Source organism: Geospiza fortis, unplaced genomic scaffold (genome assembly GCF_000277835.1).
Source record: "Geospiza fortis unplaced genomic scaffold, GeoFor_1.0 scaffold192, whole genome shotgun sequence".
Lineage (NCBI taxonomy): Eukaryota > Metazoa > Chordata > Aves > Passeriformes > Thraupidae > Geospiza > Geospiza fortis.
This window is the reverse complement of record NW_005054315.1, coordinates 2,320,235-2,347,750: the sequence shown is the minus strand read 5'-3', so window position 1 is coordinate 2,347,750 and position 27,516 is coordinate 2,320,235. Positions and strand designations below refer to the sequence as shown.

The 27,516-nt window shown below is 42.0% G+C and overlaps 2 protein-coding genes across 4 annotated transcripts in view; one reads left to right on the top strand and one right to left on the bottom strand.

Annotated features, from left to right (window-relative positions):
* CARS2 (cysteinyl-tRNA synthetase 2, mitochondrial) overlaps positions 1-5,711 on the top strand; it is a 34,804-nt gene extending 29,093 nt beyond the window's left edge. For all 3 annotated transcript variants that reach the window (XM_031056215.1, XM_031056216.1, XM_014306624.2), the window contains 2 exons: positions 2,540-2,800; positions 5,534-5,711. In XM_031056215.1, coding sequence (XP_030912075.1) covers positions 2,540-2,800; positions 5,534-5,608 — 336 coding nt within the window. In that variant the 3' untranslated portion in view covers positions 5,609-5,711. The remainder of the gene's footprint in view (positions 1-2,539; positions 2,801-5,533) is intronic.
* A 2,804-nt stretch (positions 5,712-8,515) lies between these two features.
* NAXD (NAD(P)HX dehydratase) overlaps positions 8,516-27,516 on the bottom strand; it is a 78,932-nt gene continuing 59,931 nt past the window's right edge. Inside the window, exons 7-11 of the mRNA XM_031056138.1 lie at positions 20,440-20,490; positions 20,257-20,361; positions 19,802-19,922; positions 11,408-11,528; positions 8,516-8,973 (exon numbers count right to left, since the gene is read on the bottom strand). Coding sequence (XP_030911998.1) covers positions 8,823-8,973; positions 11,408-11,528; positions 19,802-19,922; positions 20,257-20,361; positions 20,440-20,490 — 549 coding nt within the window. The 3' untranslated portion in view covers positions 8,516-8,822. The remainder of the gene's footprint in view (positions 8,974-11,407; positions 11,529-19,801; positions 19,923-20,256; positions 20,362-20,439; positions 20,491-27,516) is intronic.

Sequence of the window (27,516 nt, the reverse complement as noted above, 5' to 3'; positions counted from 1 at the left end):
AAATCAGGCAGTGTAGTGGTAAATGCTTTTTAGTTTGCCTCCATGGATTTTCTCACAAAATTTCTTTCAAAACAGTGTCTGGATGTGATTTGGCTGTGTGTTACTCCTCACAGCCTGTAGTGTGCATGTTAATTTTTAGTGGCATACTAAACACTGTTAGCTGGATGGCAAAGTCATTCCTCCAGATTCTGGGCTGTCTGTATGCAGGCATCTGCTGCACCTATATTTTTGCTGAAACAAGTATCTGAATGCTTTTCTTTGTTTTAGGCTGTGCTAGTCCCTTTCTCTGTGTGGCAGGAGGATCAGCAGAAGATGCTGGTCTGAGATAAGCAGGAAGAAAGGAGCAGCTCATCAGACTGCTCTGTTCCTCTGCTCTTTCAGCTTCCAGTAAACGAATCTGTCAAAATCTTCATCAGAAAGGTTCATGGGCTACCACAATTTAGTAAATAAAATAGTGTAGGGGGTGTTCCCTGACTCTGAGACCAGCCAGAACAGCTCAGCATCCAGCCTTTCTTGCCTCTTAGCCAGGTAGCCCCAGGCATGCAGCTTGCCAGGAGCAGTCCCTGACCACAGTGGGTGCTGCCCTGTGTGTGAGAGGGCTGCCTGGCCTGGACACTGCTGTGCTGACAGTGCAGAGGATACAAGCAGCAGTGGTTGGGCCCCCTCATTTGGATGTTTGCATGTAGTCTGTGGGTCTGTCTTGCTCCTAGGCTGGGATTCATCTCAGCTAATCAGCCTAATGTAGCTGCCTGTGCTTCTGAAATATCAGTGGGGATGCTAAGGAATGGCTCATCTCAGTCTGGTGGCTGTATTACAATAAGAGAGCCTGTCTCTTTCTCTGCATTGGCAAGAGAAGATCTTATCCACAGGGAGGTAAAGGTCAGATGGATCCATATGGAAAGGTGATGAGTGAAAACCATTGTGCCTGTTTTAGAGCTGGGAAGCTTTTGCTCTCCCAAAGAGTGCAGAGTGTTGAGTGTATTGCAGGTGCAGCTGGGGCCAGTCTGTGGAGTAAGCAAGGGCCAGAAATTTGAGATCAGCCCTGAGAGGCTGTTTTGTGTGGCAGACTGGTTCATCTCCTAAAGCTGCTCCTTCTTTTGAAGGCTCTCACTCCAGTGGGTGCCTGGTTTGAACTCTTTCAGTGGTGTATCTAGAAGCATGTTTATTGCTCCCATCATCATGGCTTTCCCTTGTGTATTTAAGTATTTATCCTGCCACAGGTTACTGTGGAGTTTTTCTGACACTTAGATTTATTACCTTTTTCAATCTCATAAACTTCTTCTTTAGTATGTTACATGTTTTGAAAGCTTGGGGAATTCACTGCAATTCACACTCTTATCTTCAATAGCTGCCCCCTCACTTCCTCCTCCTGCTCCTCTTTTTTGTCTGTGACCTGAAGCTCTGCTCCCTTTCGTTTCCATCCTGCTTTTGGTGACTAAACCCAGACCCTTCTGACTTTAATTACTCAGCCCTTCAGGAAACAGCCCTTCTGCTCCCAGATGATGTTGCTGCCAGGAGCTTTGCCCGTGGCCTTGGTGTGCTTTGTGCTCCCACTCTCGTGTTCTAGTGATAAAACACCGCAGTGAGGTTCTCTTGTTTGTTGGAGGCTTGTCCTTTTCCTCCCCTTGGGAGTTTGCCTCTAATGAGAAACAGGGATGGTCTCTCTGCCAAGAGCAAGACCAGGAGCCCGGCTGTGCCAGTGCTGAGGAGTGGCCTTCCTCTTCAGCTGCCTCCCAAGCTCCCATCCTGGCAGCTGTTGGAGCATGAATGAGTCTGTTCCTTTCCTGAGGCATTGACCAGCAAGACTCCTGCCAAGCCAGAGGAGGCCAGGGAAGCTTGGAAGTGGCTGAGGGGAGGAAGGGGCTCAGCTGCAGCCAGGAAATATCCACACCCTGTGTGCAGTAGCTGCTGCTTCTGTCAGGTTTTTTTGAGTGGCTGAAACTTTGGGTAATGTGGATCAGATGAAAGTTCTGTGGATTTGCCAAGGGTTTCTGTAGATGAAAGGAGAGGGGATAGGATGGACTGGGGATTTAAAGGCAAAATACATACTTTTCCTGGTTTGTGTTTCCCAAAGGAGGTCTGGAGCTCAAAGACAGAGTAAAGGGCTGATGTATTCTCTGTCTTTGGACTTTTACAGCCAGGGAGCTGTCTGAGCTGGTGGCTAGGTTTCCCTTGCTGTGTTGGATTCCTGTTGCCAGGCCTTTCTTACATTAACTTGTCAGATCCCTTTTTAAGTTACCTACATTTCTGGCATATCCAAGGTTTCCTGTGGAGATGAGTTCCCCACTTGGGTTATGCTGTGTGTTGTGTTCATGTGAGAGCACTCTGCTCCAAGGTAAATGCTTTCTTGTGCAGAAAGATGCTGAATTACTTCCAAGTGTGACTCCACTGTAACTTTTTGTCCAACATTAGTGAGATGGTGCCTACCATTTTAATCCTACCAATATATGGAAGATGCACAACCAAGAGAGGTGGTAAAGCCTCACATTGCTATGGAGATGGGGTTGATTTTTTAATCTCAGATCTGTTTGATTTCTAGGTGGCTGTGGGAGGAGACAAGTCTGCAGTGCTGTCCAATGTCATTGAGGAGCTGGTGAGGTTCCGCTCCAAGGTCCGGCATTACGCGCTGGCTCTGCCCGAAGCAGCGGACGCTGCGCCAGTGGAGGGTGCAGCAGGAGCTCAGGGATCCAAACAGGAGCAGAAGGAAAAGAGGAAGCAGTTAATGCAGGAGAGAAAGCCCCTCTTGGAGGCTTGTGACAGTCTGCGTGGAGACCTTGCTGCCTTTGGAATCCACATAAAGGTAGAAGACAGTAACTCTCTTTGTGAGACTCACTTTTTAAGATAACACATATTTTTGTCCTTCATTCACCTTCAGCAGCTTGTGGTGTGGTGCCCTGCTCCCGGTGTGACTGCAGTAGCAGGAGGTAGAAATCAAGCTCTTGTGTGGCTATACTGCTGTCTTCTCTTCTGCTCCCCCTCAGCCTTGTGTTTCCATGCAAGCCACTGAAAATCTCACAATATTCAGAAATCTCTAAGTTGCCCAAGTTCAGTCCAGAAGGAAGGGTGTGAGTAATGTGTGCAGTCTTAAAAAAGATTGCAAAGGAACTGGAAAGTAAACCAAGATGACTTGTGAAAATAATGCTTTCCTTCTATCTACCCCACACTCCCCACCAAAAATAAGTCTTCTTGAGAAAGCCTTTTCCATCTTCAGCAGCTTCATTCCCAGTTGTTCCTGAGCCATAGGAACTTTGCCTGATTCCTGTATCGCTCCTCTCTCTAAACTGTTTTCTACTTTTAGCCTACACCTAATGCCAGTGTTCTTTTCCATTATCTCAGTGGCATCTCTGGCTCGGGAGAAGACCCTCTATGGCATTACTGCCTTCTCCTGGTTCCAAGGACCTGCATTACTTCCTTAAAGTGCTGCTTCTTCCAGTTCTCTTGGTCATTGCCCTTCTTGCCTCTGTGAGGCGAGGGTCAGTGTTGCTCCTTGAGTGCAGAATAATCCTCTGCATTCTCTCCCTCCATCCAGTTTAGACTGTCCATTTTTCCTTTCCTTGGGAATGGATGCTGGCAAGTCTGGTTCCATAGTTCTTCCAGTGGGAGGATGGAAAGCAGAGTGACATCAGTGAGTGACAGCACACATGGCTCCAGCTGCCAAGCCTGAGGGCTGTCACTTGTCACCGCTCCTGTTGGAGCGCAGCGTGCTCAGCGCTCTCCTCTCTTGGATGAGCGAGCGTCCAGCAAAATCCAGGGTGAGGGCCAGGGCCTGGTGCTCATGGTCGTGAGCTGCAGCTGTGGAAGGAAAGGGAAGCTGCAACATCTACTTCCTTTAACTTGTTTTTAAATCCCCTCCACACTCACCTGCCAAGCAAGTTGCAAATCCAAACAACCGCGCTGAGACAAAGTCTTGGAGAAGCAGCCTGCCTTTTCATCCATTGGGAAAATGCTGCAGCTCAACCTCCATCCTTTTGCAGATGTTTTGGTTTGTTTTTAAGGGGATTTACATTTGAAAACCCCACAAATTAGTCTGAGCCAGGATTCAAACCATTCAATTTATTAAAAAAAGATTTAATAACCTGAAGCTAGCATAATCTGTCCCAGACTAGATTGTTCCAGAAGACAAAGCACAAATGCACTTAGGAGTACACACAGAGCAAGCATCCAAAGCTGAACTCCTGCTTTTTTGGCTGATACTGTGGAAGTATCTGAAGGTTGTTGTGAAGTTAGCCTACACCTTGCTTTTCCAGATCCCAGAGAGTCCTGCAAACTGAGTGATGCAGCTCTGCAGTTCCTCATACAGGCTCACCAAGGCACTTGTGCAACAAGAGACAGCCTACACAAAGCAGGGCTCTCCCCACCCTCTTGCTCATCATGAGTCTGCGTGGCTGGGTCAGCTGATGCCAGAAATGCCCTGGTAAAACAGCACCTAACAGGGGTCCTGCTTGCCTAATAATTGCTTGAGGAAGTTATGTGAATTTCTCATTTCTGCCCAGCCCCTCATTTCCACAAAATGTTTGAGCCTCACAGCATGTATGCATTAATGCCAACACACTGCCCTCTATCACATGAGGCTCAAGCAAGCCAGCAACTTCTGAAGTCCATGTGCAAGTGGAAAAACAGCACAACAGATGAAGCAGACAAGCCTCAGCTCCATCCAGTGCAGACTGGGAACCCCCCTGGTTTGAGGCAGGGCAGGGAGGGGGTGGCTTGAATAGAAACCTAATTTTTTTAAAAATCAGCTTTGCAGAAAGAGTAGTTTCTCCTTCAGGTTCTAGCTTGTGATTTCCCTACTCTGATTTCTTCTGTCAGGTTGCTCATTGCAAAGGATGTTGGCTGAAGTTACATATCTTGCAACAGACTGATTTAAAAAAATCCATGTTTCTTTTCATTGTGGCATGCTTGGAAGCTATGCTACCAAGTGAAATGTATTTAGGCATCAAAAAGTTTTCATTTTCATTTTAAAAAAATATTCAGCAATTCCAGCTGCTCTCATGACACAGCGCTCATGGAATGTTGCTGTGTGTCAATGCTCAGATTAACTTTTATTTTCAACCATTGCAAACAGCTGGTTCTAAATAGAATGTTCAATTTAGCTGTTATATTGCCTTTCAAATATATGACTATATCACATAACAGAGACTAAAATCAATAGCTTCTGTCCTGAGTTCAGATCAGACATGTTCAACCATACATTCATATGTATTGAGTGTTTTTTCAGGAACATGAGCCATTGAGACTTGAAAATAGGATTGCATGAGTTGAGTGTAGCTACTCATGTGAGAGGCTGCACCCCTACTGCAGCATTCCATGCTGAAGAGGTGACATTTCGACTCTGTATTTCTTCTCTCTGAGCTAGGAAAATTTGTCTAGTTTTGTTTTACAACTCTGAGCATTATTAGGAGCAGTGGCATGCCTGTGAGATGGAATTGCCACCTCTTTTGCTTAACTGGAAGAACAGCTTTGCTGAGTGAATCTTGGTTAAAAAACCTGTGATCCAGTTGGGCTGGACTGACCTGCTTACTTTCTCTTACAGGACAGAGCTGCTGTTTCAACCTGGGAAATTGTGGAAGGAGGGCAGACAGAGAAGCAGACTGAGAAAAAAAGCTGATCCTTCATCCTTGGACTTGTTTTTTATTTCAGCTAGTTCAGCAACTGTTGTAAATACTAATTCTTTCAAAATAAAATCTGTTGAACAGAATGGCTAAAAAGGATAGCATGTAATTTGAGCAAAACTGTTGGCACTAGTACTTGGTAAATAAATACAGGCCTTGCAGCACAGGTGGTGGAAGCATCCACAATGCAAGGCAGCACAGGAGCAGCTGAGCTGATTTAACACCATGAGGCATGGGTCTGTTCTGCCCCAGCCCAAAGGCTCTGTCATCTGTCCTCACCCTGTGTTGCTGACCTGACACAGAGTTTAAACATTGTGAAGGCAGAGGCAAGAACTTAGGCCTGTGTTTAGGATGAAAACACTGAAGTTTTATGCCTATTGGTCTGACACTTCTGTTTCTCTCAGACATAGGAATGGGGGATACTTTTAATCTCGAAGTATTTCCTTATTGGAGTGGTGCTGCTTTGATCCTGTGAAACCTTTACCTGTAATATGATGGTATCCAGTTACCTGTAAGGCTTGGTACTTTTGTTTGCTTTTGCACAGAATACAAGGAGATTTCTCTAGCACTGGGAGCGTAGCATGCTCAGGATCTCTCCAGAATTAGGAAGATAAAATTAGGATATATATACATTAGTATAAAGTATATTTAGTTTCTTCCTGTTCAGTTACCTTTTTGTTGCCATGGTTGCTGTGGCTGTCGGCAGAGCCTCTTACACCTGAGGTGAGCTGTGTTCTAGGGCCTGTATTGATACAGGACTGGTACTTACCTGGTACCTGCACTTTCTTTAAATCAATTTACAAAAACGTAAGAACCAAAAACATGGGTTCATCTACAAGGCACTTGTGTGTTTTCAAAGTGTCTGTTCAAAAGGATAAAGGCTTTCTTTTATACTGTCGAGAATAAAATGTGTAGCTCTTTTTCTGCTCCCTTTCTCCATTATCTGTACTTCCAGAGAAGAGTGGGGTGTCTCCTCATTCAGCACTGGGGCACAGGTGCTTATTTGACTCAGCTGGTATTGTACATTTGCTCGTGGCAGTGTTGTTCCAGCAAAACAGAGTGAATGGTGAGCAGCAGCTCAGCTGCTGTGGGAAATGGGATCAGCACGCACCAAACGAAGTCCAGTCAATTTGCTATTATTTTTATTTCCTACCAAAAGAAACTGCTACATTTCCAGAATGTTTAAAAATTGTAACAATTTGTATACATTAGTGAATAACAGTTACAATTTCTGTGTAGCTTTAAAACCAACAGGGCATGTTGAAATCTGTACTGAGCTCTGTTAATTGATTGACTTCGCCTACTCATCATTTAGATTATAATACCACTGATGTTCTAATTACAAGGCAAAAATCAGTTATTTTAAAGGCAGTAGCTGTTTTAAAAATCAGTTTTAACTTTCTGATTTCATTTAAAAGTAGTCAGGTTTCTCAAATACATTTAAGGGGGGAATTAATAGCTTAAGTGTCCCCAAAGATGCAGACAGTTTACAAAACTGCTTAAATTAAACACTAAAACCTCATTTCTTTAGAGTAGTCTGTGAACCCTCATAGAGCAACACAAGCAAACACTTAAAAACCTATTTTAAAAATAGGTAACTGGTTTAAAAAGAAAAAGAAAAATGCATCAGGGTGAGGTAGTAGTCACAGTGCATCCATAAATACCAACTCTAAGGGCTGAAGGGAAATACTTGGAGTAGCCTTTCTGATTCTGGGTGCTTTCTGCAGGCAGCTATTGCAAGGAATGAGAACAGTCTGACTGGTGTGAGACACCACATTCCAGCTGAGAGCATTGCAGGGGTGGCTGTGCTGAGCAGGTGACATCCCCTGCAGGAACCGGATGCGTTCCGTGCTTGTTCCAGAGCTTTAATGAGCAGCAACTCTTGGAGCTGGAGTGGAGGGTCAAGGGCAGCACCCATTTAAATTTACTTTGCATGAACTTGCCTCCCTCTCCAATCAGGTTCAATCTCTACAAGTTTTGACTAAATCTCAAAAAATTTAAGGAATGGTCCTGTGTAAAATCCCGCAGAAGTTCTGCTTTACACCTAATGCCTGTCTGCTCTGCCAGTGTGCCAGATCAGTGTGGCCCTGACAGTGGCTGTCTGTCCTGCAAAGATAAGTAAAAGCCTCTGTGCTTTTTGCTCTAAAAACTTCTGCTTTTTGCAGTGCTAAGGACTGCACCTGAAGCTCAAACACGGACCACCATTTCTGCTCCTGCCTTTGACTTGCAGCACATGCTGCCTGCACTCTGCTGTGAAGGTACAGGTACGAGCCCTGGGCTGCCTTTTGTTCCTCCAAGTTGTATTCCTGCTCCACCTACAGATCTGTGTGCTGGGCTGCTCTGAGCTCTACTCACAGGCAGCTGCAGTTTTAGAAGCACTTCACTGTTCCATGATCACTGAGAGCTGAACCAGTTCTGCTGGGTATCACTGAGTTTCATGCCCCACCTCGTACCTCTCCAAATGACAATTTCACAAGTTCATTATATTGAGTCAAGACCAGATAAAGAAACAGAAATTTATTTCTTTTCCAGGCAAGCCTAATTACTGTTTAATGAATTTTACTGCCAAGACACCTATAGCATATCTTTATTCTGCCAAGGGGAAACCTTTGAAAAAAAAAAAAGAAGACATTGCAGGAAGGGATGCCTTGTCTAAATGAATGCTGCCTCTAGGACCAGGAATGGGAAAAGGCAACTAATTACATTCAAAATCTACAGCAACTCTCATGCATTCCCTTTCCAAAGAGGCTTACTTTTTGCTTCTTACTCTACTAGCATGGCAAAAAATGAAGTGCAATAGCTAATTCTAGACAGAGGGTCTAAGAATGACAAGTGACAACCTTGGTGAAATCCAAGAAATTCAGTTGAGCTGGTGGAAGAATTTTATCTAAGTATCAAGTGCATTTTTTTTTTGCTGTTCACACTTTAGTTATTGCTCAATAACTATCAAAAAGAACAGAGGAATACTTTCAGTTTAGTTTTATTATAACAGATCTGCAACTACAGCTTATTTCAGCCAAAACATTTTTGTATTCCAAACTCTTAAAAAATATCTACATTAATCATATTTTTCTATTCTTAAAAATAAAAAAATCTACCTAACATACCAATGCTGCTACAGCACTTGAAAGGGTGCATTATGTAAATTCTACGGTACATGTAATTACTCTTGCAGTCATTGTTCTTTTCTTCTTCTCTGCTGCTTTGGCTTCAGGTTTCAAAAAGTTTGTTAAAAGCTGTTCCAACTTCTGAAACCATGTCAGAGGCTGTCATTGAACGTCCGAATTTCTGAAAGGCTTGCTGGTTAGACTGCCTTGTAAGAGAGCAAGCTCCAAATGCAGCCACTAGAAAGGGATTTTGACTGAAAGGAAAGAAACCAAAAAACAACATTATAAAGAGAATCTCAACACTTCTGTGCAATCTGTGAGGTGGTGGACATCATCTTTATACCCATAAATGTTAGCATTGCCAGGAAGGCCTCTTAAGCAAACATGTTTTCTCTCTTGCACTGCAGAGCATCTTTGTCTGAATTTTTAAAATTAAATTCTTCCCTACCCATGGCACAGCATGTGATGAGAAACACCATCAGGGCCAAAGCACCCGAAAGGCCAACAAGCTTAAAAAGTGGGGAAGGTGTTCCATGTCTACAGTTTTACTGATGTGAAGCTTTATGCTTTCCTTCACAGGAAGACTGAAGGCTCACCTGACAGCCTTTCAACTCCTTTCCTCTCCATTCTCTGGGTAACTCCATTTAGTTTTTGTCTTGCAGGGGTGGGGGAAGGTCATGGGGACGCAGACAAGAGATGATTTTCAGCAGGGCCATAAAGACTGCTCCAGGGCCTTCATTAGATCAGCTTAAAAGGGGTACAGTGGCAAGTGAAGACCACAACACAAGCTAAAGCACTGCTGTAATGCCTCCTACACACTTAGGAGCTGCCCAAGAGTGTGTACCCAGACCCAGATCTGCAATGCTGAACCTCCCCCAGAGAAGCCAGCACACTCCAGAGGCCACCTCCACTTTCACCTCCAGAGCATCTTTTCATAGGCTGGGCCATGGGAATCACTTCTGCTGCCTTGGAACAGAAAACAACTGCAGAACAGTTCAGCAGCCAGTGCTGTACTTCTGGTCTGGCAGATCAGAAACCTCACAAAACTCAGCCTCAGCTGAGCACTGCTGCCTGGAACACACTGCAGACCTCCTGACTCCTCTGCCAAGTGAGTTTTGTGAAGGATCCCAATGTAAAACACAAACAAAGCAGGACATGACTTTACAATTAGGTGCTACCTAAGCAAAATTTCCATCTACTCAACAAGGTGCAGGAGCATTTAAGGCACCTTGAGAGTTAATCCTGGATGCCCAAATGCTGCTCTGAAACAAGAGCTGTGTACAGGCTCCTGGGCTCAAGGCAGCCAAAGCACCAAACACATCAGCATCCTCTACTCAGTGAGGAATCCTGCCTCCTGTACCACTAGCACCCCTGAAAGCCAGCACATTCTCAGTGCTTGAAAACCTCTCTGTACAGACCCATTCTGAATGCCAGAGCCAGGCACAAGCTGGAAGGACTGGCTGGACTGCCTGCAGTGCAGTCTCCAAGCAGATGCCCTGACTCACTGAACCCAAAAAGCTCCTCCTTTCCTGCAACACATGAGGTAGGCAGGATTGGTACAGCAGGTGTCTGTGAAGGGTCACCTTAACACCACTGCAGGAGACACAATGCATTGCTGATGCCAATTATACTTTTCCTTCATCTATAAAATAAAGGAGTTTCTGAGTGAGCTGTTTAGAAAAGCCACAGGAGCTCAAGTCAGGAAAGCCTGGAAAACACATGCTGTGTTCGCTAATCTCTCCAACAATTTAATACTGCTGTGCTGTACCCCATGCAAAAATGAAGTCACTCCTTTAATGACTTAAAACAGAATTCCTCCTTTAGTGGCAGCTGCAAATTCAGATACCCAGAATGACAGGGGAAACCAAGACTGTGTATGTTAGATTTCAGAATTTTGAAGCCTGGGGCAGCTTGTGCAGTGCCCTTGTGGTAACACAAACACAGCCTGGATAACTCCCAGGGACATGTGATACTGCGCACATGCAGCATCCCAAAGACTACAGGTCTGCACTCCCCAAGCTTCCATGGCCCCTGACTCACTGAGAAGAGGGACTGCAAGTCCCTGACTGCTTACATTCCTTTCAACTTTATTTGAAGCTGATGCTTTCACAGGGGAACTGAAATAATTTAACTAAAAAGCCAAAAGCCATCTGCATGGCTGCTTTATGTACAACCAAAGTGGACTGCCATTTGGCCTTAAAAGACTTACTCTCCTTGAAATTGCATTTTATTTACAAGTTTCAACATACCTGCCCCACTGAATTACATAGCCACAATGCAGGAGGATTCACCAAAATAGAAAAAACAAAGCAAAACAACATGTCTTTTGAATTACAGAGATGTTATTGCCAATGACTACAATTTATTTATCCTTTCTACTTTCTGCCAACATTCAACTGTTTTGAAAACACATACCTCATACAAAAATGTCCTTATGAACAGATCCAGAGGCTCTTCTTCTGCCCCAGATTTGGGAGATGGTTAGATTACTGAAGTTTTTTGTCTTACTATAATTATTACTGTTATGTAGACTGCTCTAGAACACCCTTATACTTTTTAAAAGTACATGGATACTTTCTTACCAAAATCTCCAATTTCATTTGGAAATTCATATAATAGCAGGTCTATGACAGCTGCTATAGGTGAACACAGACTCACAGCAATTAAGTTATTAATTAATATTCATACCCATTTGTTTTTTCAGCTCCAGCAACAAATGCCCAGTGTGCCAAGACTCCAAGAGAACCAGAAAGGAGGTCCCCCTGTCCACCACATCTCCGGCTGCTTCCTTCGTGGCTGCACACAAGAACTGTGAACACACCAACCAAAACCAGTCAGGTGCTTTTATCCCTCTGCTTACAGTGGCAGCACTGCAGCTGCCAGGATTACCCTCTGAGGCACACAGCAACTAACAGGTGGGAGACTTAACACAGGCAGCAGAATACACTGAAATACATTGTTCTTTAAAAAAAATGCATTAACATATTTTTAAAAATACTTTTCTCATTACCTTTTAATCCTTTGCACATAACATTGCACAATGTGCACACTTTTTCCACTTCACTCAGCCTGCACAGGTGAGTTTAGTTATTCATGTGGCATATGAGCCATCACCCCAAACTGACCAGGTCCTTCCACAAAGCCATTGCACAAACATAACTCTGCAGGGTCTCTGACCTTCAGAGTTTGCCAATGTAAACCAATGTGTTTACAAAAAGCAAATGCAAAACAGAACTAAAAAATCAAGTGTTCTACCATGTCCATCACAAAAACATTTTATTGAAACAGCCCTTTCCTTAGGCTTTGTAAAAAGAGTATGCAAGACCAATTTATTTTTGTTCTGCCGATTGACAGTGTCCTCACCATCCCGTGTATGTTTCTGTCAGCAGTGTCACTGTGGATAGGCTGTGTCAGGATATCAGATGTTACATTTCTATTTTAAATATACAAAGGACCTTGATCAAACTGATCTCTTTGTGTAGCTTTAACTATGAGGAACACACAAATGGTTTCACTACATTTAACTCCTTTGTTCTCCACTCTCAACAAGCCCAAGCAGGAAGCCTGGAGGACATATAAGGCACATAAAAAGAAAACAGCATCAATTCTGCTACCCTTCTCCAAACTCTCTTGTGGGTATGTACCTACCCTTAGCTTTTTTCTTGCTTGGCTCTGAAAAAAAAACCCAGGAGAAATTTATTTTCCTCTCCCAGAAGGATGGAAGAGCTGGCAGAATCATGACTGGCCAAGTGTGATCCTTAGCATCTCCAGTCAGCTACTGCAGGATTCAGGACTGTGCACACAATCCCTTGTGTGCTGCTGAGCATGCCAAATATACCAGCAGAGGATAAAGCAAGAGCAGACATTGCTTGGACAACAGCTCTTACCTCAAGCCTGGGCTCCGTTTCCCCAAAGAGCATAAACAGAGCAGCCCAGGTGTTTCAGAGGGAGTACTGCCCATATTTTTAATATTTGAAACAATTTTTCTTTTTCAAACTAATGGAAAAAATTTGCACAGAACTGAAGGACTTGCAGATACATCTTTCTAACTAGCAAGCAGTAAAAAACTACATAATGCCAATAAATCCCTTCCAGTTCACGTGCAACAGCAAAGAATTGTACTTCACTTCCATTTCCTAGTGATCCTTCCAGCAGTAACTGTGGGGCTCCCAGGGCCAGGCAGTTGTGCGTGTTTGCTGCCACTGAGAGGGCAAAGATTCATTAGTCACCAGGAGCACAGCACCACTGCAGCCTTGCCAGCAGTTCATTTTCCCAATCACTCTTCTCCCCTTCCCCCTCCCCCTCTCGAATTAAGATTCTGGATGTGTTTCTCAGTGAGCAGTAGCTAATGTCAAATTTCACAAGTGTAATGCCCTTCTGAGTTAGCTATCTGAAGAAGGTATGCCCTTTTAGGCGGAGTGATTTATTCTTATTTTTATTTTAAACACAGTGCTTTGGAGAAATTACCTCTAATTCTACTACTTTGAAGATGCTATCTCACAGGATTTTCACTTTGAGGGCTTGAACTCCTGGCAGGAGGCAGGATGGAAATCCTCTGTTCAAAAGCTTTGGGCCCTTCTGACTGACAGCTGAGCACAAGCCCCTGCTTATTAGCTGTATGTCACCATCTGCCACTATTCTGTAGCCCCACAACCTTCCAGTCATTTTTGAGCTGTACAGGAAAGCAAGATCTCAAACTAGACCAATTATAATACTCTGCTTAAAAAAAAAGAAAGAAAAAAGTGGTCTTTTGTTTGTGGTTTTAAAAAGTAAGTCTCAAATATGTGCAGACTACCTCACAGGCAACAACAAAAGCAGACCTTTGTACTCTGCACACAGATGCTGGAAAACAAATCCTTGGAATACCTTCAAAGAAGCAGAACTAGAGGAAATTCACTTGAATGAGGAGGGAGATATAACACAATTCTTGTGCAGAGGCCTGGCTGATCAAAGAACGTCTCCAAATAAAAGGATGATGAACATGACGACAGGCAATGGGAAAAGGATTTTAAAACAATTCTGAATTACAGCCATTATTAAGAGCTTTTAAAATCTAAGAAGGAGTCCCACAGTGGCATCAAGACAAACTGCCATACTGCCAAACCAACACGGGATACTTTTCTCACCCTTCTCCTAGAACAGCAGAACAGAACTGCTGTCTTCACAGTCTGCCAGTGCAACATCCCCCAGTGCATGTCTGAGCCTGCTGTGAGGACAGTTCCAGCAGCTCCTTCAGGACCATGGGGATGATGCCTTTAGGTTGCACTGAGCAGTCACAACCAGTGGCAGTGTTACAAGACATAGATTAGCTGGACATGGCTGAATAGTCAGCTGTGATGCCAAGAAGGTGGGCAGCTCTGTCCCCTGGAAACGTGCACAAATCTCTGTTTATGTGGGGATGAAGCTGGCTTTGATGTGTTGTACATCATGTGTATCAGCAAACATAGAAAACCTGGTTCTTGGAAGAGCTGGGGAGACCAAGATGACTGCATATAGGTCAACAAGGAAACCACAAAGACTGAAATCACCACAGTGTGTCAATTTTGAAAGGGCAGCAGCCAGGGCCACTTAAGGTCAATTAGTTTGACACCAGTCTGGATCAAAACAATGGAGAGGTTCGGTTACAGCTCCACTGACAGGAACACACAGTAAATGCTGGTCAAGCTGGCTGTTACAGCAGGGTGTCCAGTTCTGTCTTCTAACAGGTCTGAGCAACCAAATCTGATGTCATTATTCCTCAGGTTAATGAATCAAGTATAAGTATCAGACAGTTTTTTAATGAAAACTGATTTATACCAAGTAACTCTCAAGGAAAAAAAAATTACCCAACTCCCTAACACTTATCCATGCAGCACACATATACTATCAGAGGAAAAGGCTAGATGAAATAAAAATGTCATCACTGAAGAAATGCCTGCAAAGAGATCTGCTAGAGTCAGAACAGCCACAGTCCTATTCAACAGTTTCAACACAGTCTCAGCAAGTAAACATCACATAAATACTGCCAGAGCTTTAGGCAGCAAATACAACACATCCCTCACATATAATCACACGGATTTCTTGTGTATCTAAACCCATGGAAATAATTTGTACTGAAATGAGTGCAACAGAAACAAAAAATTGAAGGCTGTCACACTGACAGAATATTGTAAAGTAAAATTCAGGAGTTTTACGCTTCAAACAATTAAAATTCTGCCCCAGATTTTCTGGGTAACTATGGCCAAGTCATTATGGTAGGTCTGTGTTTAAGATATCTTCAAGAAGTGCTGAAAAGGGAGTGACAGTAAGATACACATTAATATTTGTGAAAGCATTCAGACCATGGTGTCACACCTAGCTGTATCATTGCCAAGTTTTAAGCTGAAAGAACTCCCAGCCCAAATTTTGCTGCTGTCAAAAGCCCAGAATTACCTATTTATGGGTACTGTATGCTTAATTAAAAAAACAAAACACAACAGTCTGTTATATAATTGAAAATAGCTGTCCTAAATAGCAGCACCATTTACAATGCCAGTTCCTAGATACATCACAGTTAGAGAACTAAAGCTTTTCTAACTACAAAAGATACTGTGTGTCTGCTTGTTCCTGATTCACCATGCTCACCCAGTAGTGAAATAAATAAATAAATCTCTGGGATGGTTTTTACTTTTGCATTTAGGGCACAGCATGTGAAGCATGCGATATTTTAGGTGTTCTGATGATGGTCAAGAAGGCTGAAGAGCCTACGTGAAAAATCACATTTATTGAGATGGCAGACTGAAAGACTGGAGATTTAAATTTTACTTCTGAATCTCAGATGTCCTGAACAAATTCCTTGCACTTGTTTTACTCTTACAGAGGAGGAGCATTATACTCACTCTAATGTGGTCAGGAATCCATGGATGAAACACGACCATTCTAACTTCTGATACAGCCCAACTGGATCGATCAGCTAACAGCCACCCCACACAACAAACACACTCCAGTTAAATTAAAAGGTTTAAGATTTCCATTTTCTATGCAACTAATGCGGCTACCAAGGATCATTTTGCCCCATCAATGCAAGATTTAGACCAATATCAGATTTTTAGTAAAATCTCTTACCCATGTACATCTCTGACCGAGCATGTATTTATAGTAGTAAGAAATTTATCTTTTTCCTTTTGCAAGTAAGTTCACAAAAGCACATAGCTGGAGATCATGGATTCCCAGGAACGTGTCCCAGAGTGCATACAGACAGGGAAACCAAGTTTAATGACTTTGGCTGGAGAAACAACTCAACTGATGTGGAAAATGTAAGTTGGCTTTTATATAAAGGGTGCTTATACTTTTTTATTCCCTAATCACACCTTTAAAACTTAGATAAGTCCTTGAGTGCGAGATAGAGCAGTCAATTTAAGTTGAGATGAGAATGACCCACGTTTTCCATTTGTTTTGTTGGACAGGCACAGGAGCCAGGGCCAGGTGAGCAATGCCAGGGAGAAGCTGGCTGGGCTGCACTGCCAGAGCCAGCAGAGTGGCACCAGGGACAGCAACCATCACCTCCCCATTCTGCCCATTCTGCAGAAGCAGGACTGCAGACAAAGGCGCTGCCTCTCAGTTACAAATCTCTCAGTTATAAATCTAGGTGAGGCTTGCTCAGCAGCTGTGAGTGATCCAAGCAGTGACAAGCTTCCTTTCCAGCTGTGTGGGGAGATGAATGGCTGGAATTAGAAGCACCACTTGGGGACTTATGGCAAAAGTTGGCTTTTTAGCCCTTAGCCAGTACTCAGTATTCTGCCTCATATGCTTCCTTGCTTCTTTTGATCATAGCTGCAGCTGAGCAACTGGAGAGAAACCAAATTTGGCTACTGGTTCCAGGTGGCAGTAGTCCCAGGCAGTAGCAGGATGGTTCCCATAAAGCCTGCCTTTTGGAAGGGAGGAGGGTCAAACACAGAAAAACTCACTGTAATGTTTAAAAACCAAAATCCAAATACTCTAATTCAAGGACCTAACCAAATTTTAAACATGTTAGGAACCAGGCTGGTATAACCACACTTTATTATTGACCAGTTCTCCAAAGAATAATAAAAAGATAACCTTAGAGAGCTGTGCCATAGTGAATAAAAGCTGACTTACCTTTTACCCATAGGCTGAGTACTCATTCCTACCCTGGTCAGTGATGGCACTGATATCACCTACCAAGAGCATGGTGAAGCTCATCTTTGTAGAGCAGGGAATCAACAACTGTAGACCAAGCTATAATGTGAAATTGCAAAAGGAAAGAGAAAAAGAGTATATAAAACTTAATTTAAAATCTGGGTGATTACGTTCACAGGCCAGTTGGCATCTCCCTACTGAAATGGAGAGAAATTTTAGAAAAACCTCCTTTACACTGGAGGGCTGCTACTGCTTTCACAGAGGCCAGTATGACTCTGAGGCCATCTAGTCTGACCTGTGAAAACAAACTTTAGAGGTCTCCAGACACTTCAAAGTTGTGAATCGAGCAAAGTTTCAGGTATGTGGCTGTACTAGTTAATTTGTCTAAATCTTACTTTGAATTTATTAAACTTCAGCTTCCAATCAGAATTTATTGAGCCTCTCTGTGTAGATTACAAAGCTTTTTGCTGAGAGTAATTCTTCAGCAATACCTGACACTAAATCACCTGGTAACCCTTTCTGTCTTCAGACAGCAGAAATAAACTGTCTACTGCATTTCCCACAGACTCATGAACAGAACTACTGTGAAAACAACCATTACAATCACTCTAAGCTATGAAGCATTCACAAACCCAGTCTTTCCTACTGCAAAATTTGGCATCTTCAAAAAGCCTCCATTCCTCAACAACTAAGTATAAAAAACTAAAGTTACATAGTTAAGTTTGCAATTTCCCAATTTCTGGTTTTCCTGGAGAGCACTGAGACTTACTTTTCTCTCTTTTTTTTTTTCCTGGAAAGCACACATGCAGTATTTTCCCAAAGGAGAAAGTTTAAAAGTAATATATGCAAACTACAGTGTCAGTATGCTGAACACAGGAGGTCAAACAGGAAATGCCTAATAGGCAGGGCTTAAGCACTACAAATGGATGATGACATGACAAATAAAAGGCCAGAGGAGTACACAGATCTTTTCATAATGTTTGATTGTGCTCAGAGGACACTGGCCCGATCCAATAACCTTGGATTTCCCTGATGTATGTAGTCTTAGCTGAAAAAAAATGACATCAGATCAAAAGAAGAGACAGATGAAAAAGAAGAGCAAAAAAACCTTATGAATTCGAGGTCAGTGACAGGACAACATATTCCAGCACACAGTAGAATCTCCTTTCTCAATGTAATTTTGCATTTGAGAAGCTTTTAAAAAAATGACCAGCACATCAGACCCAAAGAACATTGTTAAGAGGAAGGTGAAGTCTGTAGTTTCTGCAAAATTCTCAAGAACCTTCTTCAAAGTCATGCAAACTCTAAAAACAGTTCTTGTAACAGACACTATAACCTGCTTTCTTAGCTCAGCAATGCTGCCTGTAATGTCTGTAATCCAACAAAGCACCAGTGATAGCACCAAGGTAAGAACAAGAAAGCAGCCTACAGCTGGACATCAATCAACTGGTATAAAGGCACAGAACTGTTTTTATTTCAAAAACAAAAGCCACTTCACTAGTAGAAGAAAATACCAGAACACAACAGAGACAAATAACAAGGTGGGGAAAAAAATAAAACCAATAAAAAACCCCAAAAGCTCACAAGACATACATGAACTTGTGCCACATATGAACATTCAAAATTGAAACTGGAAAGAACTTCACTTGTTTCCTGGTTTTTTTTTAATCCTGCATGAAAAGAGATATTGGAGACCTGTCTTGTCTCTCCAGCAGGTGTGGGGATGCAATTATCTCAAGAGTAATAGTTCAAAAGAAGAACAGACATATACTAGGTAATGTACTTCACCTAAAGTGCTCACCCAGTCTTTGCAACATTCATTTAAAAAGCAACAATCCTGTATAAAAAGAATATTGTTGACATAAAAGCAGAGGAAGAAGACAACTACAATGCTCTAAAGCTCTCTAGCTGGCATAAACTGGAGTCAAGACATTTTATCCTCCAGCAGAGTTCATCCACCCTTAAGCCTGGCCTGACTGTCCACGGTTACAAATCAAGTCTGCTGCAGGTGCAAATATGACAAAAAATTCTTCCTGTGGGGAAAGCTGGGTACTGTGTGAGGAAGTACATCTTTCTTTCCCACACAGATGTAACCATATTGCTTCCAGGTCCCACCTGTTGCACAGTCTGCTACAGTATCTGCCCTAAGAGGGTGCATGGGAGGCGGCTCTGCACAAACCAGTTGTCACATTACATCTGCTTTTGTGTTATAAAAGACTTCCATGGCTCCCAGTAAAGAAAAATTGACTGTATATACAAAACAGTTCTGAAGCAGCATAAACATTTATCAGAGATTAGCATTTCAAGTAATTAAAAGCAGAGCTGCTGCTTGTTAAGTATGTGAAATAAAACCGTGCAGGCAAAATGTGACGAAGGCACTCGTGAATTAATTTTATACTGATCACAGTACATGATCAGTATAAAAAGCATCAGACAAGCAGCTAATTTTATTAAGTATACTTTAAACATATTGGTATGAGACTGTTGTAATGGCAATCTAGAGCTAATTTTTAATGTGCAGCTCCATGATGGACAGGATCAAGGAACTGAGCCTTAAGACATCTTCATTTCTCACACACACTGATACGTCCTGAACTAACAGTATTATTTTGTATCAATTTAGCAATGACAGCTGCACTTATATAAACCATCTCAGCAAAGAACTTTCAAACAGTACACAAAGATTAAGTAATTAATTTCTCACGTAATGTAAATTAATACCCACGTAATGTAAAATACAACATCTATAAATGCAAAATAAAATCAGCAACTCTTTTCAGCAAATAAATTTAGTTGCATTCTTAAAATATTAATTTACACAAATCATCTGAAGGTGATCAGCAAAGACAGCAATCCCTCTAACCTTCAGGGAATACTGCCAATTGCTATACACTCTACTGGACTCTGACTGAAAGCAAACAGAACAGAACAGTCACATTGCTGAAAGCAGAAGGCTTCACTTACCCTTCTCTCCATCTGAAATAAGATCTCTTTCTCCCTTTTGCACAACTGTCAAATTCCCCATGGCTTGGCTGAGTCTTAGTACACATCCATGATGATCGCTACTGTCTACGGGGTCTCTAAGCTACAACACAAGAATTCCATACACAGTACATATTTGCTACTAGAACAACATATTTTAATGCATGCTAGTAACATATGCATGGGGGAAAAAAAGCAACATCAGTCTTTCTATACCCACTGCAGTGTTAAAAAATGCATGAGAATGAGTCTTCTTTAAAAAACAGTTCAGTTTAAGAATATGCATTGCTGTGGCAATCATCCCATGAAATAATAACCCAGAAAGTGTTTCTCTCACATACAAGAAGCAGCACATAATATTTAAGCCAGTAATAAGTTAGTTATTTTCAAGGACAAAAAGACTAAATACATAAATACCAAAAAGGCAAGCAGCTCACCATGGCTTCATACAGTCTACTGAACTCCATGTAGTTTGGAGTAAGAATAGCTCGCTGGTAGCCTTGGATAAGAGAAGGCTGCTGGGAAATGAGCCACAGTCCATCCTGCAAAACACAGTAAGAACATTTACTGAACAGATTCTTAAATGTTAAACCACTGACTGAAATAAAGAATATACTTACTGCATCAATAATGATAGGAATTCCTTTCATTTTCGATTTTTCTATAATACCCTGCAAAAAATGCAGACACTTTTAAGATGCTTGTTAATTTATATTTTGTAAGATCCAAACCAAATTCATACAATAAATCTGACCATGCAAGTTGTTTTTACAAAGTGATAGAAAAAGATCTGTTATATTCTGCGAACTAATGTAAAACATTTTCATATCAGCAGGTAATTTTACAGTCACAATGTTTTCTCCCTGGTTTAAGTGTCCACAGAGCTGGTATGAGTATTGGGTACTCATGGCAAGGTTTTGGGAGGGGCAAGAGGGGCTACAGGGCTTCTCCAAGAAGTTGCTGGAAGCTTCCCTCATGTCTAACAGAGCCAATGCCAGCCAGCTCCAGGGCAGTCCTGCCACTGGCCAAGCCAAGCCCATCAGTGACAGTGATGGGATCACAGACTTAAAAACAGGACAGAGTTACTGTGCTGAATCAACTGCAGCCAGAGAAGAGGGGAGTGAGAACATGTGAAACCTACAGTCCTGCAGAAATGTGAAGGAGGAAGAGGAGATGTTCCAGGCTTTGGAGCAAATTCCCCTGCAGCCTGTGGTGCAGTTCATGGTGAGGCAGCTGTGCTCCTGCAGCCCATGGAAATCCACAGGGGAGGAGGGCAGGTGGATGCCCAAAGGAGGCTGTGACCCCATGGAAAGTGTGCACTGAAACAGGCTCCTGGTAGGACCTGTGGTCCCATGGAGAGAGGAGCCCAGAGTGGAGCAGTCTGTTCCTGAAGGACTGCACCCCATGGGAAGGACCCATGTTGGAGCAGCTTGTGAAGAACTGCAGTCCATGGGAAGTCCACTGGAGAAGTTTGTGGAGGACTGTCTCTTGTCAGAGGGACCCCATGGTGGAACAGGGGAAGAATGTGGAGTCTTGCCCCCAAGGAGGAAAGAGCAGCAGAGACAATACGTGATGAAGTGACCAGAGTACCCATTTCCCAATCCCCTGCACCATTAACAGCAGGGAAATGAAAAATTTTGGAGGTAAAATAAGCTTGGGAAGAAGGGAGGGGTGGAGGGAAGGTGTTTTATCACCATCAGCTTTAAGGTGGTTTTATTTCTCATTATCCTACTCTGATTTCACTTGTCATACAACTCAATTTCCCAAGTTGAGTCTGTTGCAATACTTTAATATAACAGTAACTGGTGAATGACCTCTCCTGTCCTTATCTTAACCCACGAGGAGTCTTTTGTTGTATTTTCTCTCCCCTGTCCAGCCAAGCAGGGGAGTGACAGAGAAGCTTTGATGGGCACCAGGCATTCAGCCAGGGTCAACCCACCACAATAAGCAACCCAAACAAACAAGCAATCTCACCCATTCTGCCTGCTGCAGGAGGCATGTAATGCCAACACAAATCACACACAGTAAACATACATCTTCAATTAAAATAAAACCAGAAAAATCCCAAGGAGTACTGCCTTGATAGAAATCTAGCAACAACTATAATAACTAACTTCAGTTGCTTTGCTGCTGACAGCCCCACTGCAGTATTAGTTTATGTACAAACATCTGAGACAAGCAGCATATATGATGTCATTTCACCTGTGGGTCTGGAGGTTTTATGCTTTGAAAGCAAAGCCAAGGTGGCCCAGACAACAGACCATTTGTAGAAGTGCTCTTTTCAGCAAGCAGCATCTGTGAGCAGACTGTCTGCCCTTGTTCTCCCTCCTAATCCAGCAGCAGCAATGACTGATCCTCAGGCTTTCTAATGAACAGTGGCCAACAGTCAAGTTTTCTTCAGTGCTGGTTATTACCAACTCATCTTTGAAGCTGGAGGGTTTATCTTTTTCCTGTCTAAGATAACAGAGCATGGTATCCATCCAAAAATTTAATTAATTTTGAATGTTATTAAGCTCTTCAGATTAGCTATCATACAGCACTGAGCTTCACAGGTTAGCAAGACATGACATCAGGAATAAGGAAGCAATTTTAAATTAATACTCAGGGTACTGAACATCTCTCTTTTCTTGTATAGTGGTCAAAATAAACACCACCCACCTTAGTCCCTAAATTATTACATATGACATACACATATCCTCACAAACATTACTACCTGACTGATATTTCCAATACCAGTGGAAAGTATTTCCCTTCCATTTTCTTTGTTGGGCACTGTCTGCAGTTTGGAAGCATGAGACTACTCACTGCTCCAAGCCTGAGGACTTGTCCCAACACACAGCTGTGGCTACAGCAGAAGCTACTAGAGAACAGAAACCTTTCCAACACAGACCTGCACAACTTGGGCTGTGTGTCAGACTGCCAGCTGCCCACCTCCTTTGGGATCCCTAGGGAACACCACAGAGTCCTCTCTTATACTCAGCTACTTGAATAATTTTAAACCAATGGCAAGTTTTACACAACTCATATGGTTCAGCTACTGCTAAGTTAGTCAAATTTGTAAGTAAGTATACTTAACAGCTGTGTGAGGATGGAGTCTCAAAACACACCTAGAATTAACTGTGACATTGTGAAAACCAGAGTGCCTTACTATCAAAGCTTTCAAGAAATGTATAAGAGCGCAATTTCTTGATTCATTCATGTTAATCTGCACAGATGTGCACAGCCCAGTTTTCCTTCACAGAAGCTGCACTGCTTTGCCCCTGCTGTGTTAAGTTCATTAACAATTATGTTTAACTTGGCTCACTTTTGTAACAATAAAACAAGGCTGTGGATCTAGCAACCAGATTTTGTGTTTGCTGTTTGTATTTTTCTTGTACAAATGCATGTTATAGATCCAACAGCGCAATTATTTTTGAACGATGCTAAGCTCTTCTGATTAGATACCGTAGGGCACTGAGACCCAGACCTCAGCAAGATCATCCTCCCCCAATCTTTGAAGGTACAAATACCTTTTGCTGCAACCTGGTTTTCTAACTGGTTATAATTAGAATATTTTTGTACATTAGCAGCTTCACCAAACTCCTTCAGTACACTTAAAATGATTACTGCTCCACTTCCCACTAATATGAATCACCAGTTTATTCTAGTACGTCAACTTCAGTAAGCGAGTCTTTCATGACACTTGATGTTCTTAAACTAAAAAAGATTTCCACAACAGAGTCAGTAAGGAAGTCTGAAGGAAGACACAGATCTCAGGAGTCCTTATCCTTCCAAACTGTTCTCTTAAATGCATCACAAGCAACCTAGGGAAGGAATTTTGCCAAAATTCTGTTCCCAAAGAAGCTGAAGTTTGGCAGTAGCTGTTATTACTTGGCCCTTTTTCATGTTTCCTCATAATTGTCATCTTGGATACTGCAACGTCTTGCTCTCTGCTAAATAAGCAATCCTGAAGATCCATGGTATACCAAGAGAATGAATGTACAAGACAAAAAAAAACCAAAAAAAAACCTGGAAGTTACAAAGCATGACAGTATTTAGCATACAGCTAAATAGCATCTGGAAGGCCGGATCACTGGTACACTTCAGAGAAATAAGGCATTTTTTTCCTAGTCATGTTTTGAGTTCCTACCTCTCTAGCACATCCTCCACAATCCTGAAACTTCTGACCTCCACTCTAAAGAGAAATTTCACCTTGCTAAGTAAAACCACTGGGCAAGCAACTTTTATTGTGTACCAAGTCTCTGAGGTGTCAGTTTTTAATCTAACATACTGAATGATCTTTGCTTGTTCTTCCTCTCCTTATAAAACAAACAATCAGGGGATACAAAGTTGTTCGTCTTATTTAGAAAGCTCATTTTTATTTTAAAAATGCCAAACAATAAGAAAGAAAGAAAGAAACAAACAAACAAACAAAGCCCCTCTCCCAATCATTTTCCTTTCCTCTTCTCTCCTTAAACGCAGAGAGAAACTGCTTGGAGATAGACAAGGAGCCTCACAGGGGACGTTCTGGGGAGGGAAGGGACGATTTCAAAACTGTAATAAACCACTAAAGATCAGGGAACCCCCCTAAGACAGCCACACATTTGAAGGACACCACATTCACAGGAGAAGCCCTGTTTGCCACTGATTGTGGACAGGACCACTGGAGAGCAGTTCATCCCATGCAGCTTAGACACCTCATTTAGGGTGGAAGGAACAGCCAACAGACATACCTGTCTCTCCTCAGCTACCACAAGGGGTGCAGAGACACTTCACTGTTTTATTTTTAGACACCAAGAATTAGGTGAGATGAAGCCCACTTTTAAACACTCTATTTCTGCAAATACCATATTAAAAAAAAAACAAACAAACAACCCTAAATGTTTGCATTAACAGGAGTTTATGGCAATAATGGCAACATTCTCTATGCAGAGTATTAGCAAAAAATGAATTTTCACCTGTATTTGTACCTCAGTATTTGGCATGGACTTTTTCTGGTTAATACCTGTAGATACAGAAGAACCTTCACTGTTAATTACCCAGTTAATACAGCTCAGGCTAACCTGCTTTCACACCAAAACCTATTTAACAGTTCCTGATAGAATTCTATGAATGAGCAGAAAACATCTGTTCAGTTTTATCCAATGTAACAATTATTTCTATGGGAAAGGATTTAGAAGAAAACATTGACAATTAAAAATATTAAGAAATGTCACTAAGACAAAAGTTGAAATCAAAACACCATTGACAAGTGAACAGCAACACATACAGATATCAATGATAAGCCCAAGACATCATCCCTTCCCTTCAAACAGCATTTTGAATATTAAGGATTTGAAGATTGAAGCTCCAGTGAACAAACTTTCTGTGCACAGAATGTATTATACTACAACAGTGGTGGTTCAGCTGGGAGCAAGGCAGGAGAACTTCCTTCAGTTGATTCCTAAGCCTTCAAGGACATCCAAAACTGAATGGACACTGGACTCACAAGACAATCTTGGAACGAGTCACAAAGAGAGAGGACAACGATGAGAAGAAGAGGATGACGCACGGTTGTCACTCAACCTTATGACCTACAGCCACACTGTGTAGCTAAGATATCAAAGACTGAAATTTGGATCCTTCCTCTGCAATTCACAGCCAGGGCCAAAACTCAGTCTCTTGCCTTCCATATTGAGACTATTAATAATGAGCTGGGGGCAATCTCTTGCAAGAGATATTCTTCTTTGTATCAGCTGGCTAAATACTTGGCAGTCCTCTGAAACAGTGATTCAACATTTGTGTGAGAAAAGGAAAAGAGGTGTCAACCCTCTCTTATTAAAATCAGTGATGATTAACTGTATTGCAAGACTGCAGTACTCATGCTAGAACAAATCTGTAACAGGAGTTTCCTCTCCTAATAACAACACCAAATCTGAAGCTTCTGTCCTCATTAAGCCAAAGAGGAAATTACCTGGGATTCACACATCCCACAAAGATGCTCTGTGGGACAAACTCTCTCACAGTTATTATCATTTGTTAGCAGCACCAAATCCTTGACATTTTGAATTGCCCAAAATAGTATTTCAGTCATTGCAGTTTTTGATGGTGGTAGTTGAGAGAAAGAAAGCCAGAGAGGGTAAAATTAACCTGAATCTACTCCTACTCTACTCTTGAAATACACTATTTCCTGAAAAAAACCTTTCCTTTGACTCATTATTCAGGACTTCTACACAAGCAGCCTACTCAGTAAGAACTGAAGAAGATCTTGTGTCACAGTAGAAATCATTGGTCTATCTGAGGAAAGGTAACTCTTTGCTGTAATTTCAAAAATGTATAAAGTGAGGATGAAAAATTAATGTGTTTTCATTATTTTTTATTATCATGGAAGCTATTCCCCTAAATGCAATGCATTCATTGTAGTAGAAATGCAGTAGAATGTTTCCTGTCCCAACTTTCACATGGGAATTTTAAAACAGATTCCCAAACCCAAATTCCAAACTTTAAAAGAAACCCAAAAGACAAAGGTGAAACACAAAATAAGCGAAACCACCAAAACAAAATCAAAACACACCAACCACCACACTTCCCCTAAAAAAACCTGAAACACGAAACCCCCAACACATGGATACCTGTACAACACATACAAATGCAGACTTATTCAGGCTGGAAAGGACTGCAGGAGGGAGAAGCCTGAAGGAACAAATGGACAGAATATTGCTTAAAGAGGACACAGTAATGCAGAAAAGCATGATATGATTTAACCATTTGATAGCCTGCAGCTGTGCTGTGAAACACAAGATTCACCTGCATAAGATTCACAGAAAACATCTGTTCAGTTTTATCCAATGTAACAATTATTTCTATGGGGAAGGATTTAGAAGAGAACTTTGACAATTAAAAATATTAAGAAATGTCACTAAGACAAAAGCTGAAACCAAAACACCACTGACAAGTGAACAGCAACACATGGACATCCAGGACTCCTGCACTCTTCCACAAGTACTATGGAAAAGGGAATGGGGCTGAGATGAGCCACTGGTTTTAGGAACAGCCACGTGGAGAACAGTGGGGAACATGGGAGGGAGGAATAAATTGCTATGGAGCTCCTGAGTACAGGCAAAGGATCCCTTATCAGCCATGGAAGTCTTGACAGAGCAGCCACCCTGAGGCCCCAGGGGCAGAGCACAGTGGTGCTCTCAGCCAGTGCCCACAGCCTCTTGCAAAGAAACTCTGCAGTCTGGACTGCTGCACCCAAATCCATGAGCCAGCAGTAACACCCATCCTATTTATGCTGCCCACATGCAACAGCATAAAAGCTGCTTCTCCATAGATCTACAGAAAAGACAATTATGTAGGTTTGCCACACCTAAGTCAGATATGTTTTCCAGCTTTTTTAATTAGATGTGGATTAGCAGAAGAATGACTGCAGTGACTTTTAATATATTAGTATTTTTGTCACTACTTATGTTCTTCCTCATGAGCTAGTTCAGCTACAGAAAACTTTGGCATTTGGTGTTTACAAAGGGAAAAATCAGGAAATTAGAGCCAGTCATTTAATTATAAGATTGAATTTTAATGAAATGAACAGAAAACCAGACTAACAGAATATATAAAGCAACATCTATCCCAAAATAGTAATTAATTTTCACACTGTCGTTTCTCTACCTAGCAAAGATTGCTTTACTTGACATCAGCAGAAACACTGCATATTTCCTCAGTCCCTTCAAGAGTCATGT